Source organism: Calliphora vicina, chromosome 5 (genome assembly GCF_958450345.1).
Source record: "Calliphora vicina chromosome 5, idCalVici1.1, whole genome shotgun sequence".
Taxonomy (NCBI): Eukaryota; Metazoa; Arthropoda; class Insecta; order Diptera; family Calliphoridae; genus Calliphora; species Calliphora vicina.
The window spans coordinates 53,045,993-53,062,219 of NC_088784.1; the positions used below are offsets into that span (position 1 = coordinate 53,045,993).

General features: G+C 29.7%; 1 protein-coding gene across 1 annotated transcript in view; it reads right to left on the reverse strand.

The window, feature by feature from the left end:
- Positions 1-11,884: 11,884 nt before the first annotated feature.
- The window catches only part of retn (retained), a 104,729-nt gene continuing 100,386 nt past the window's right edge, over positions 11,885-16,227 (reverse strand). Inside the window, exons 8-11 of the mRNA XM_065513357.1 lie at positions 15,138-15,285; positions 14,533-15,056; positions 13,797-14,434; positions 11,885-13,674 (exon numbers count right to left, since the gene is read on the reverse strand). Of these exons, the coding sequence (XP_065369429.1) occupies positions 13,202-13,674; positions 13,797-14,434; positions 14,533-15,056; positions 15,138-15,285 (1,783 nt within the window). The 3' untranslated portion in view covers positions 11,885-13,201. The remainder of the gene's footprint in view (positions 13,675-13,796; positions 14,435-14,532; positions 15,057-15,137; positions 15,286-16,227) is intronic.

Here is a 16,227-nt window from a genome sequence, read left to right on the forward strand (position 1 = left end):
CTTTTATTTTGGCTCTATCACACTTAAAATTCAGTTGATGAAAAAAATTCAAGTATTTGTCTTAAATTGGTGGCCACCACTGTAAGTGTTGTTATTAACCGCGTACGTAAGTGTTGCAAAATATTTAATAAATCTAATGTTAAACACAAAACATTGCAAACTTACGTTTTGTTGCAAGAAAAACATGGAGTTCGTCTTATACATCATGTTAAATATCGTTGGACATATTTGTCTAACATGGTAATAAACTTTTTGCGTATTTTTAAATGCGACAATAATGCACTGTCTGACTTCAAATTAGCCTATTCACTGTCAATGATATCAAACTTTGTACAGATTTGTGTAATTCCCTAAGATCACTTGATTAAGCAAAGATTCGGCAACGTTGATAGAGCTTGATGGTATAATACAAGTTGTTTCAATTAATTTAGAATAGTGAATAATTCATTTAAAAAAGTTCTTAATACGATTATATTGTACTTGAATTCAGGCTCATGTCCAACTAGCTAAAATTTTTTAAAGATTGTTCGGGAGAGAATCTAATCAGAATATTTCTGATGAAAATTTAATGAAGGCTTTGTTATCGAATGTTTTTAACATTATCAATGCTTGAATTGTTAACTTTAAAGTTATTTTTGTTTTTCTTTAACAATAAAATATTAAAAAAGCTACATCAAAACTTCATTCTTTACTTGTTTAAAAAAATTTAAATTATTCGAATAATTCGACTAATTTTTTAAACGTGAATTATTCGAACAAGTTAAAATCACTTATTCGAATTATTCGTTTTATTCGAACAAAAGAAAAATCGAATAATTTGAATACCCTAATAAAAACTTGCACAATTTTCTATTAAAAGTAGTGCATTTCAGGTATTTTAGTATATTTATAGCCTAGTTAAATATGGGTTTTAATGTGGAATAAAATAAAAATAGCATAGACATAGACTTACGATAAATCAACTTTACGTTACGAGAAATATGGTAGGCAAAAGTCACATAAATCGATTTGTTGGTTAAATCTTGCTTATTTTTCGTGATATGATATAAGTTATGTGAAATACAATTATTTACATTTTGTTTAAAGATCGTATTTTATTTGTTCCTTTGCAATGTATTTTTCTAACATATATGGGGCGTTTCATGTCAAGTGAACCAACTTTTGAAATCTATGTCTTCTATTGGATAGTAATTTAGACAAAATTTTTCAGCAAGATCGGTCCAGAACTCTCTGAGTTAAAGGTGGTCAAAATTTGACATTTTGTCCCAAACAGTTTAGATAGCTCTTTCTTCAATCTTTCGAAAAAAAATATTTAAAAAAAATAAAATTTTTTTAATAATTTTTTTCCGAAATCAAAAAATTTGTTGACTTTTTTTTTCAAAGTGGGTCCTTTTTTCTTAAAATAAAACTTAGATATTTTCCTTGAATACGTATTTGGTCGTTTAGTCGGATGCGAGTTCGGTATATATCAAAATAAATGTTTTGTAACTCAAAACATAAAATTTTTTATTTTTTTTCCAAAATCAAAAACTTTGTTGACTTTTTTTAATTTTTTCTTAGTTTAAACAAAAGCTTAGATATTTTCCCTGAAGACCCTTTTGGTCCATTAGTGAGATGCGAGTGGGATATCTATCAAAATAAATATTTTGTAACTCAAGACATACAATTTTTGTTTTTTTTTGCAAAATCTAACTTTTTTCTAAAATGGGCCATTTTTTAATTTTTTTTTGCCCAAAAGAAAGCTTAGGTCATTTCCTTTAAGACCTATTTAGTCGCATAATGGGATGCAAGTGGGATATCTATCAAAATAAATGTTTTAAGATAAAAATTGTATGTCTTGAGTTACAAAACATTTATTTTGATATTTATCCCACTCGCATCCCACTAAGCGACCAAAAATATCTTAAAGGAATGGAACTAAGCTTTCTTTTGAGGAACAAACAAAATTAAAAAATATCCCACTCACATCCCACTAAGTGACCAAATAGGTCTTAAAGGAAAAAAAGACCTAAGCTTACTTTTGAGCAAAAAAAAATTAAAAAAGGGCCCATTTTAGAAAAAAAAATTGATTTTGCAAAAAAAATCAAAAATTGTATGTCTTGAGTTACAAAATATTTATTTTGATAGATATCAGACTCGCATCCCACTAAACGACCAAAAGGGTCTTCAAGGAAAATATCTAAGCCTTTGTTTGAGCTAAAAAAAAAATTAAAAAGGGTCCATTTTGAAGAAAAAAAAGTCAACAAAGTTTTTGATTTTGCAAAAATGTAAAAATTTTATGTTTTGAGTTACAAAACATTTATTTTGATAGATACGGAACTCGCATCTCTCTAAGCAACCAAATACGTCTTCAAGGAAAATATCTAAGCTTTATTTTAAGAAAAAAGGGCCCATTTTGAAAAAAATTCAAAAAAGTTTTTGATTTCGGAAAAAAATTATTAAAATTTTTTTATTTTTTTTTAAAGATTGAAGAAAGAGCTATCTAATTATTTGGAACACATTTTGCTAAGAACAATAGGTAATAAGTTACATGTTAAGAAAAAAACAACTGCTTGGCCAAAATGTCAAATTTTGACAACCTCTAACTCAGAGAGTTCTCGACCGATCTTGTTGAAAAATTGTGTCTGAATTATTATCCAATAGAACTAACCTTGCTGCAAATTTCATCCCGATCGGAAGACATAGATTTCAGAAGTTGGTTCACTTTTCATGTCAAGTGAACCAACTTTTGAAATCTTCCATATATATATGGAAATATACATATGGAGGACATCTGAATTAGAGGGGTTAAAAATTTTACATTTTGGCCAAACATGTGTTTTTTCTTATCCATTTAACTTATTACCAATTGTTCTTAGCAAAATGTGTTCCATGTCAAGTGAACCAACTTTTGAAATCGATGTCTTCCAATCGGGATGACAATTGCACCAAGATTAGACCTATTGGATAGTAATTCAGACACAATTTTTCAACAAGATCGGTCAAGAAAAACCGAGGATTCAGTTAAACGGCATATAAACTCTAAATCTGTGGTCATAAGCAATAACCACCTAAGTCGACTTAAGAAAGATTTGAGTTATATATTATTCTGTTCATAGAACTGTATGTATACGTGAAATCCCTACCTTCCTAACTTTCTTATTTAAAAAGTTATTAATTAGAAACATATTGGCTTAAGTCCTAAGGAAGACTATTGCATTTACAATAAGCGCCAAAATATACTTAAGAAAACATTCAATTATATTTTATTTTGTTTAAATAGCTTATAATGACTTTAGTTGTTATCGTATATCATTCACGAAATAAATTATCATAAATAAGAGTGCTGTTATAAGAGCCAAACTAAAGATTAGCGATTATTGCAAATTGGCTTAATAATTTTTAAATATGTAATAACAGCTTATCTCAACATATGCCAAGCAACAATCCAAACACTTATTTTCAACAAACGCCTAATCAGACATTAGCATTTTCAATTTAGTATTTCTGAGTTGCATTAAATGATGATATTTGTTTTTATAAATAAAGCTTTTGTTATAATTTTTCATTTTAACATTGTGGGGGTAGAATCTTTGATTCTGCATTATACTTTTTCTAATGCACTATTTATTTTTTTTCAGAAACGCTTTTATAAATATAAATAGCTTTTTCTCAAAAACATGTTTTTTGAATTAGGCGGTTATTGCTTGTGACCACAGAAATACAACACTTTAAAGAAGCATATTTTCCAACATAGTATGCTAATTTGCATTAAAATTACTTAGAGTTTCATGTGTGCCACTATCCTTGTCTACAACATGCTGTTACTATTTATATACACGGTGCCATCTGCAAGAAGTTTCATGAATTATCTAACGGACAAATGTAGAAGGTTATATTTCCAGAGCTTTCAGCAGCCTTAATGTTAATGTAAGCAGCTTTAACAGTTAATGTTGGCAGCACTATGCTAATAAGTAAAAGTATCCACAACCTGACGTTAAAACCTTTAAATTCCAATTGATTAAATTTAGTAACATTATGTATTATTGAATAAAAATACATAAAAATTGCGTAAAAAATTAAAACCAACTTAGACAAATTTAAGGGTAAAAACATCTAAACGATATTTGCTTACAGTGTCAAATGTAAATATTTAAGATTATATTTAGAATTAAAAAATCTGATACTGTTATGATTTTCAAAACACTCAGATATATAAATTTATTAAGTATTTTTGTTTATAGTTGTAAAATTACAGAAAAACAATTTTGGCCATTATTTCTGTGGTCATAACCGCCTAATTCAAAAAACATGTTTTTGAGAAAAAGCTTTTTATATTTATAAAAGCGTTTCTGAAAAAAATAAAAGAGTGCATTAGAAAAAGTATAATGCAGAATCAAAGAATGAAATAAAATGAAAAAAATATAACAAAAGCTTTATTTATTAGAGAAATCTATATATATAAAAGTGAATGTGTGTCTGTATGTATGTTTATTAATATTAGTTTAGCATCTATAGACTGCTAAACGGCTGAACCGATTTGCTTAAAATAGCAAATAAACAGTATATTACTGTATATCTGGAAGGAGCTATAGGCTACTTTTTGTTTTGAAATTTTAGTGGGCGTGGTACCTCCCATACAAAGTTAATTTTAAAAATCTAATATTTAGGAAACTATAATACCTATAGTCCTCAAATTCAGCTTGAGCAATTCCACCGTTTGTATAGATATTTGAGGCAAAATGGGAGTAGTAGCCACAGTGGGCGTGGCACTTCCCATATGATGATTATTTTAAAAAAAATTATTATATGGGATACAATAAGATATACACAGAATTCATACATTTTGTACGGTTATTCTACCATCTATATTAATATTTAGGACAAGAATGGGCGGACTAAAATAGTGGGCGTGGCACCTCCCAAAACAATCTAAATACTAAAATTTATATCCATCTGTATAATTGTAGTATTAGGCCAAAAATGGGCAAAATAGCAATAGTGGGCGTGGCACCTCCCATAGATGTGTTGAAAAATTATATATAGGGAAAGCTATAACAGCTATCAATATTAATATTTAGTACAGAAATGCGCGGACTACCAAAAATATTAAGTAAATGTTAAAATTTGTACGTATACATTTGAAACCCTTATCTATCTATATACAGTAGCCCAAGAAAGTCTACATACAGGAAAAATGATTATGTTACTTTAATTTAAAGCATTTTTTTTATGAGATATATAATAATACATGTCTTATGGCGATTTTAGCAAAAAAAATTCAAATAACGCCCAAAATTTCACCGTTATTAGATATATTGATTCTGAGTCAAATAACGAAAAATTCATTTTCGGCGACGCCTACTTTTGGGTGGGCGGGGCTATTTAGTTTCATAATATTTTGAACATTAAAGCCCAAAAAACCAAAAAAAAATTTCGATATTTGACTCAGAATCAAAAATTCGAATAACGGTGAAATTTTGGACGTGATAGGAAATGTTGCTAAACCGGACTTAAGTGATGTTGTTTTAATTTTTTTTACTTTTAACTTACAAATACAGCTTTCAACGAAAGAAACTTAATTTGAATTCCTGTATGTAGACTTTATTGGGCTACTGTATATAAAAGTAAATGTGTGTTTATATGTATATTTGTGAAGTAATTAAGTCAATTTTCAATAATCGCTAATTTTTAGTTTGGCTCTTTCGTGAAAGATATACAATAACAACTAAAGTCATTATAAGCTATTTAAACAAAGTAACATATAATTGAATGTTTTCTTAAGTATATTTTGGCGCTTATTGTTAATGCAATAGTCTTCCATAGGACTTAAGCCAATATGTTTCTAATTAATAACTTTTTAAATAAGAAAGTTAGGAAGGTAGGGATTTCACGTATACATACAGTTCTATGAACAGAATAATGTAGCATATATAACTCAAATCTTTCTTAAGTCGACTTAGGTGGTTATTGCTTATGACCACAGATATATTTGTTAAAAATCCGCTATTAGCAAAATCCAGTCTATGGTAGGTAAAAAATATTAATACAGCTATATCAATGTCTGTATAGGCATCTTCTTGTAGATTCTACATATAAACAAATCTTTCAAATCGGATAAAAAACAAAAGTTGGCCTCATTTATAATTTTTCATAAAATCAGCTACACCTCCACTATAGTCGAGGGAAATTTTATTCAAATCGGCCTATCCGTTTAGAAGTTTCAGATATATTTCCACTTTTTTTCTTTGTGCTGCAGTGTAAGTCAAGAATTAAATATAAAAGGTACATAAGCAAAAGTCATTGAAAACAAGTAAGAGAGCTATATTCGGCTGTGCCGAATCTTATGTACCCTTCACCAAATTATACCTCCAATTAAAAAAAATTTTTAATATTTTTGGGTAAACAAAATTTTTTTTCCCACAGTTGTTTTTTTTTCATTTTTTGGACAATTTTTTTTTTTTAAATTTAACAATTTTTTTGGTTTTTTAAATGTACGTCCTACTTACTATGGTCTTATATACGTCGTTGCAAAGTTCTTTGAAATATCTATCATTAGATATCCATATTGTCTATATTAATGACTTTCCTTACATCTCAGCCATTTGTGGACAGATTTTCTCGATTTTAAAAGAATTCCGGAGATATTGATGTATGAATCGTGTATATAAGTTATTTGGGGCCTTCGGAGAGTTGATTTTGACAGACGGACAGACATACAAATAGACGAACATGGCTTAATCGACTCCGCTATCTATAAGAATCCAGAATATATACACTTTATAGGGTCGGAAAATTGTATTGTGAAAATTACAAATGGAATGACAAACTTATATACTCATGAAGGTGAAGGGTATAAAAATGTACAAACCTGGACTTTTTGAACTATATATTTTGAACTATACTTTATTATGAACTATATTTTCCACTGTGGATAGGGGAATAATGGGCGGTTCGCAATAGTAACTAAGCCAATATTTTCAGAATATCATTCTTTTATCGTCAAAAGATACTGTGTAAGTTTCAGCAATATATTTTCACTCGAACTATTTTTGTCACTCACGAGCATATATGTAATTTCAACCAGTGCGGAGCGAGTAATTTTTCGCAAATTAAACCGGAATCGGAAATATATTTTTTCCACTTTACATAGTCTTGTAGCTTGTTAAAAAATGTTCACCCCATATTAAAAGTACTCGTATGTAAATCGATTTTGTTTGTTTAGAGTTATAATAAATATAGTTTATTAATTTTTTTTTATATTTAATCTTAATATTTTTTTTTATTGAATTTCCACATTAATAATGTTTTATGTGTTTTTTTATATTATTCTTCTTTCTATTTTAATTTTATTAAATTTACTATATTTACAAATAATATGAATGAAGAAGGATTAAGGGGAAATTTTACATTTAAAAATAACTTAACTACTTAAGCGATCAAACATTGTTTGCTTGCATTTAAATTCAAACTAAATTCATGGAAAATATTTATTTAATATTTTATTTGCATGCACATCCATCCATCCATACCTACATACATATGTATGTTAATATGTTGGTTAAACTACTAAATAAAATTAATTAAAATTATATATACTACATATTTAAATATAACATTAATTATTATTGAAAAATATTAAAAATAAACACTTTTTACGCTCATTACTAGTTGAAAAAGCATAAAAATATTTTTTTTATATTTTTATTGTACATATATTAGTGTCTTTTTCTTAAACCTTAATTTAAATCGATCCTGTTTTCAAAACAAATATTTCAGGTGTTTTTAATTTATATTTAATACGCTTAAGAAAATGATCGTGCATTCGAAATTGTAAAAAATACAAGGCGAATTGTCAAACAGCAATGCAAAAAAGTTCAAACGTAGAAGAAATGTCAAAATCAAGACGAATTGTATGAGAACTGTCAGTTTATCGTCACGATAAAAAATAACCAGAGATGGAGAAAATGGGGAAAAGAGCTAGTTTCTTACTTGTCAGTTAAATATGTTAAAATTTTAACTTTGTAAAAGAAAAAGTGACATTGAAGTCAATAAAATGTATATTAAAAATTCTATTGACGTTAATAAAGCAGATCAACACAAAGAACAGAATTGTGCAGAATTGTTTATTTTATTTTTCAGCTGTTTGTGCTTTCGCATATTTTATTTAGGTTTAGCTCGCCAATGATGTTCAGTTAAACCTAGATTATATACTAAATAAACCATAAGTGAGAACACACAATTTTTAGTTTAATCAGGGTTTAAACAAATAATGTAGATTATCTTTATCCCAGAAACTAGCACTAAGTCTGACAGAAGACCTACATTAAACCACGGCGAATTAGGAATCAGATGATTTTATGTGGTCACCTTATTAATTCGGAAACATGAAATTATAATATGTGATCTTTATGTTCCTGTACTAGTAAAATTATTACAACAGCATTTGGTCAAACTTCCAACTAAATTGCAAAATTCTATTCTAATTTTCTATTTTCTTGCAGATTTCGATTTATAAAATATTTAAATAAATATTTCTATAAAAACTACGCCATGAAAAATTACTTAACATCTTAACATACATATCGTTTCCTTAATATACAAAGGCCAAAACTCGCGTTTTTTTAGGTGAGATTTTTTGGCTAATTATGATATAAGAGCGGACCATTTATCGATTAAGGTAAGAATATGTATATGCTGAAGTTTGGGGAAAAAAATCATGTTTGTTTTAAGCAGTTTATGAAAAATTCATTCTACGTATGAACTTTTTGTTTTTCTCTTTGAACAAATATTTATATAATAAAAAAACCTTTAATTTTGAAAAGATCACAGTAAAAAGTCAATACTTATTATTTAAAATATTTATTATAGTAATTTTAAATTAAATAATACTTTGTATAGCGTCTAGTTTTAATACAATTTTAAAAGAATACTTCGGGAGTACAATATAAAGAATTATTTAAAAAAAATTCAATTTATTCGAACAGTTTTCAAAAAAAAAAACAATGTGCACCAAGAGAATTCGAATTTCATGGAGTGTCAACTGAGAAAGAGAATATTTAACAAATACAGTGCCTAATTCATGAATATTTGGAATTAATATTTCTTTGTAATTATTTGTTTTTCTAACATTTTTAATCAATTTCCGCACCAAAAATCACTCTTTTGTTTTAATATATAAAACACTGTCAAATTAAAATCAGCAAAGCAGAATTATTAAATATTTTTGGAATTAATAAATTACACGGAATCTAAAGAACCTAAAACGATATCGATCGGAATAAAAACTACGGAGTTCAAACCATTCCGAAGAAAATGTGTGACAGGCCTGTATACATATATATACTACAATAAACAGGCCTGTCACACAATTCCATTCCGATAGGAAGTGGAATTAATTCCGCATTTTGCTTCTTTAGAAAAAGTAAAACGAAAATTTCTTTCGTAATGAAACCACTTTCAGTTTTCAAAGTGGAATAGATATTTCTTTGTATTTATTTGTTTTTCTAAACATTTTAATCAATTTGAGGAGCAGCAGAACAAAAGGTTTTTTTTCGCACATTTAAAATTTTTGGGAAAGTGAGTTTTATTTATTTCGCCCCCTTAAAAAACTGCATGAACCTGGAAATGAAGTTTTTACTTATCAATAGATACATTTAACTGCCATAAGTCACCAGATTAAATGTTAAGGTTTGATATAAAACCATTTTAATATCGGAAAAAGAACCTTTTGTTAAAAAATAAAGAAAAAAAGTACGTTTTGTTAAAAACAAAACCAAAAAGTATGTTTTTTATGAGATTTTTTTTAACGATAATATTTTAAATGAATGTTTTTAATCCTGATCTAATATATAAACAAATTACACATTGAAATTAAATATTTTTTTTTTCGTTTTATACTAGTGTTGTACTCTTTATTAAGTACAAATTTTTTTAGAACCCATTTACTTAGTAAAAAAATTTGCTGACTTGATTGTTTCTAGAAGATTTCAACCCAAATATTATTAAAAATACTAATTTTGTTTTAATATTAAAAATGTTGTCAATTTAAAATCAGAAATACAGAATTATTAAATATTTTTTGAATTAATAAGTTACACGGATTTTGAAGAACCTAAAACGAAATCGATCGGAATAAAAACTACGGAATTGAAACCATTCCGAACAAAATGTGTGACAGGCCTCAAAATATAGAGATTCAATTGAGCATCTTAATAAATCCATATTTTCGATTTATCCCAGGAAAAACTTTACTTACTTAGTAAGCCAGCAAGTAACTACTTATTATTTGACTGAAACACTATTTATCTTTGTTTGAGATTTTTAAAAAATTCATTCGAGATTTTTAAAAGCTTACAAATGTACTTACAATCAGTTGAGAAATAAGTAGTAAATTCACAACAAGAATATGTAGCTAAAAAAAACACACAAAAATATTGCCTTGTGTGGGAATCGAACAGTCACATTATTTGCTTGTGTTTGATAATCAAGCTGCTAACTCACTGCTCCATATACGAGTTATTTTATTGTAAGTTAACAATAGTTTTAACATCAACATATAAATGAATATGATATGAACAAAAAAATTAATGGCTTTGACAGGTGGCGAACCACTAACCTCCCGTTTTCCAGTCAAACACACTAGATAGCTGTGCTAAATGCAAAAGTTCATTACCAGCCTGTATAAAAATAAGTACTTATTCTAGTAAATAAAACCACTCATTACAAAATAATGCATGAAATGACTAGTTGTCATTACAAAAATTCATAAAATTTCGAAATAAAGTGCGGACTTGTTTTACTTTTTCCGAAGAAGCGAAATACGGAATTAATTCTACTTTCGATCGGAATGGAATTCTGTGACAGGCCTGATAAGTACATATATATTTTATAGAACTAACACAAACTGCGAAGGGTTTTGCTTAGTTTTTTATATACATATATTTTTTTATGTAAGAACTTTTTTTATAATCTATTTAATAACATATATAGTTTAACAAGAAAAATTAATCGAAGACGTCTTGAAATAAAAGCTCAATCAATTATTGAGGAAACTGCAGAATTATGCACAGAGTTTATTAGTTTTGAAAATGTATAAATAGATGCATTGTTTAATAATAGTAGATAATGAAAGAAGAAATTGCTTGATGGTCCATATATTACCACCTTTCGACTTTTTATCGCTCTGCACTCTACATTATATAGAAGAAATTTTACGAAAAAGTGATTAATTTTCGAGACAACTTCGAATCCTTTTGCATACTGGGTAGTCTCTGGTTACTTTAGAAAATCATTTGATACCGAAAATATTTAAAAATCTTAATGCAAGGTGCTCTTTAATATAGATGCTATACATATATTTAAATTGATAAATAAAGTAACACATTCTGGAAGAAACTTGTTTGTTGTTCTACATATTTAAATCAAATGAAAACGTACGTATGTAAGTAAATATTTTATAAAGTTACGTTTCGATTCCAAGTCTGTTTATTTATTTTAAAATATGTACAAATAAATTGTAATACATACCATCTACAAAAGACGGATTTATTTTTCTTTGAAATTTTATACAACACATCATATTTGTTACTATTATTATAAAGTATTAATCATTTTCGCAAAGCTCTTTCGTTTTCGAACTATGTATAAGGACAAATATAATTTTGATACTGTTGTATTTGTTTTATTATTATTATTATGAACTTATATACTTAAAAGTAAATATTATATAGGAATATAATATATGTATGTATATATGTAGTATATATTTAGTAGAATAAGAATATTTAAATACTTAAATAAATATACATTAAATTTTTAATTTAATATTAACTTAATAACACTACAAATCTTTTGTTTATTTTTTATTTATTTTTTTTATTTATTCATTTTTGTTTTAGCGCATGTAAATATAATTATAGGGGGTATTTTGACTGTATATAAAGTCGGTCTACGTTGTATTTGAATGTTATTTAATACGTTTTTTTTAAGGTTTTTTATTTTTTTAACTTTTGTAAATTCTTTATTTTCTTAATTATGGAAATAATTGAAAATGTTAGATTAAGGCTAGAGTTTTTTAAACTTAAATACAATTTTTGTTTGATCCTTCAAACAAATGCAAATATTTACAAAATTTTCATTTCCAAACAATACTATCGCAGCATTGGTAGATGTGAGTGTGTGTGTGTGTGTCTGTTGCTACACACGTGTGTATTTATGGCATGTGAATGGAGTGGAAATGAGTGAGTGAGTGGCTGGATGAATTGGATCCCTTGTATTATTTTAATTTTTCTGTTGTTTTTGTTTTAATTAAAAATCATATGTCATGCTGTAGAGTTGTAGTAGTTGTTGTCGTTGCTCTTGTGGTTTTAATAGAATTTTAGTTTTATTATTTTCTGTTATTATTTTTTGTTTTGCTAACTTTCCTTTGGTATAAACTTATTTGAGTAGAGTCGATGTCTACTTTTAAGGACCTTTTTCCCCTACACATGCATATACATACATCGAACATATACATTAAGGTATTTGGCTAGAAAATCCATCCAGAATCATCCAACTACCAAACAAACATACGTAATTGAAATACGTAGTATTTTACTTCAGGGCAACAAGTCCTTTTCGTTTGTTGTATTTTTTTTATTTTGTGTTGCTCCTCTTTGAAATGTAACATATAGCGAAAGCAACAACGGCAGCAGCAATAGCAATAGCAACAGCAACATTAAGGTTAAATACCACTGGACATACCAAGTTCTCTTGATCATTATGCTCGTCCTTGGATACTTGCGTAAATGTAAGCAAATATACTTGTATGTATGCGGCTGTGTGTGGCGTGTTTATATTTCTTTGTTATTTTCTGCTGTATCCTTCTCACTCTTCGAATCATTTTTGTTGTCGTTATACTTAGTTGTTTAAATGAATTTCCAAGTTTAAAATTATGTTTGATTCTTGTCAGTCACTTGTTTACCTGCTTGTTAATGTAGTAATTTTTTCGTTTTTTTTTCGCTTTTTTCCAGTTTAACTTTACTTTTTCCATCTCTCTATTTACATGCTTCCGACAGTTCATTTTTGTTCGTTTCCTACTTTTTTTGTTGAACAGTAACACAGTACTCAAGGTCTTTGTTTAACTCTATTCAACAACTTGATTATATACATACGTCGTCTGTCTATTTGTAAGCGTGTGTATGAGTGTTTGTGTGTGTGGGTATGAGAGTGTGTGTTGTTTCTATGATGTTATTAGGGCATCCTTGAGTGGGTTAGTGCTACTGTTGGGACCATTTGCTATGACAGCATTTGTTTGATTCGTTGCTATTGCTGGTGGTGTTGCTGTCATGGATGTGTTTGGTGGTGTTTCAGTATCACGCATTGTCAATGCACTTGTGTCTTCCACTGCATCCATGGCAACGACTAAATCCTTGCCTGATTCATTGGTATTGTTAATGATGTTGGTGGGAGTGTGGCTGTGAGTGCCGTTCTTACGGCTAATGTTTACAATATTGTTATCGCTTTTATTGGAATTGTTGACATTTTTGTTGTTGCTGATTGACGACATCGTTGTCGTCGACGTCGTTGTTTCGGTTGATGTCGCCGCTATTGATGTTGCCAGTTTTGAGGTGTTTGAAATAAGTATACCAGAGTATTTAATGCCGTTTAGTTCAAGGTTAACCACTAACTCTTGTTCGCCGTCGGAATTAGTACCTGCATGAGGAAACAAATAAAAATATTTAAAACTCTGAAGTACTCGTATGTCTTTCTTAAATAAGAACTTGTGAACCAAGTAACCAATACATATTTTATAAAAAATGCTTTTTATAACATACCTTTTCGTGTTAGACGAAATTGCATTCCAGAGAGCAAGTTCAATGCCTCGAATGGATCCAGCGAGGTAGAGTTACCCGTCGTCATATTGTCAGCGGTGTTAGTGTTAGTGTTGACCGTTGCTGTGTTGTGTTGCTGTTGAGTCTGCTTTGACAAGTGAATTTTCTTAGTAGATATGGGTGAAATGTGACCATTACCGGCCGATGCCGCTGAGGTGGAAGGGGAATTTTCAATGGCCGAATCGTCAGACTTGTCATTGTGAACACTGCTGTTACTGCCATGATGTCGAGGTGCTCGCAGCGAACTGCCATTTAAATGCTGGCGTTCGTTGGGGTCATCGTGCGACGAATTTGCTGTTGTATTATGGTCGCATCCGTCATCGTCGTTTTCTTCGTCAGCCTCAGCATCGGAATCGTGCTGGCCACCTTTATAGTGAAAGTTGGCCGCTGCGGCAGCAGCCGCCATGTCACTCATGCCGGGTGGTAAATAGAAACTGGCAGGAAATCCGGCACGTTTAGCAGGAGGAGGTTGGTGGTGAAAATCATTCTGTTCATTCATTTCCGGGCTGGGTTCGCGCTCACGCTCACGCTTTATTGAGGTCAGATTTGGTGGTGAATCCGAGAGGTTTAAAGCCTCGCTACTAGAATGAGTCAAATGTAAAGGTAATAAGGTGAAAAGAAATTCAACATACATATGGTGGATGTCTTCGCTAATACTGTTTACAGCTTTTCAACTTACCGTTGTGCTTCGCTAACAACATCATTACTTCCACCACTATTTACGTTGCCACCACCTTGTGGTGAAGTGTTGACAGAAGCTGGTGGGCTGGTGTTGTTATGGTACATTTGCCACAATGCCACACGTGACATTTCCAACGCATTCAAGGCTTCTCTTGTATTTATCTCGGGACTTTGAGATCTCTGACGCTGCTGCTGTTGGTGTTGTTGTTGCTGCTGTTGCTGTTGTTGTTGCTGCTGATGATGCTGGTGGTGCGGCGAAAGACCCATAGGTCCCGCACCATTGCTCATAGCATTTTGTTCCTTCTTAACTTGAATTAGCTTCAAATACTCGATCATACGCTGCTCAATTTCCTGTGTTACCAAATTCGGAACTTGACCAAACGAGGGAGCCATCAGTCTGTGGTGTGCAGCTGCAGCAGCTACTGCTGCCTGTGCTTGTTGGTTGTTAGCCGCATGTGTTACCAAAGCTAACGGAGACATCTGTTGCATGCCGCCTGGCAAAGATTGGCGAGCCATTTGAGGCTGCATGGTGAAAGAGAGAAGAAAATTATAGAAATATTCATTAGCTTCGATAAGAAATTAAATCTATGTATTTATACCAACCATTTGCATTTGATTGTGCATTGCCTCATATTGACCATAACTGGAACGACGTCCTTCCCGACGGTTGCCATCAATTGCAGCCTGTAATTCTGCTGGCGTACTTAGATTCTTCTTCTCGCATTCATATGGATACAAATATTTCATATATCTGAAATTAAAGTTAAAAATGTACATATAGTAAACCGTTTATAATATTAGATGTTTAAGCACTGTTCTAAACCGGTTTTTTTTTTGTAAAACGGTTAACCGGTGTGTTTTTTCAAAAACACACTTTTTTGGTTAAACCGGAAACCGGTTTTTTGGATACTCTTATATTAATTCTAAATAACTATATGAATATGCATACGCAGATTTAGTTTAAAAATGTAGTTGGCTAGCTCTGGTCTTTTTAGAAAAGTTTTAATACAAAATTAATCAAATTGATGGAATCGATTTGGTTTATAAACTCTGTCAAATCGACACAAGCATGATACAAGGATTTTTACTCATTGTCAGTCAATTGGTACGTGTGTACGACTGATAAAATACCACCTGTAGCGTTTTTCTCAAACACAAATAAAAATCTTTCATCTCTGCTTCTACATACATATATGGACGTTTTTTATTCTTTGACTCTCTCACTTTCAGTCAATGATCATGGCAAATATGTTTGAACAACCGGGACGTTGAGAAGTTTTAACATGTTTTCAACTTCCATTGGCGGCCGCATGTTTAAATCAATTTATTCTTTAAATCATTCATTATGATACTGATTATTTTAAACTCTGTATGTCTATAAATTTGGTCCTTTAATTTTGAAATATTTGTAGTTATGGTTAAAAATAAAAAAAACATTTGAATTCACTTTGCATCAATTATGAAGAAAGTAATGAATTATAAATTACCTTTCTATAGAATGAACTCTTTGGTGTTTCAGGCAAACTCAAATTATTGTAGGTATGTAAATTTGTGGTTGTTTTGTTTTTTTTTACATTTTTTTTGTTAATATTTTATTATTTGCTTTGCTTTGGCTTTTTGTTTATAATTCATCAACGCATACATGCAATATTTTGCATTTAATTTAATAAACACTTAAGAACTCAATCAATAA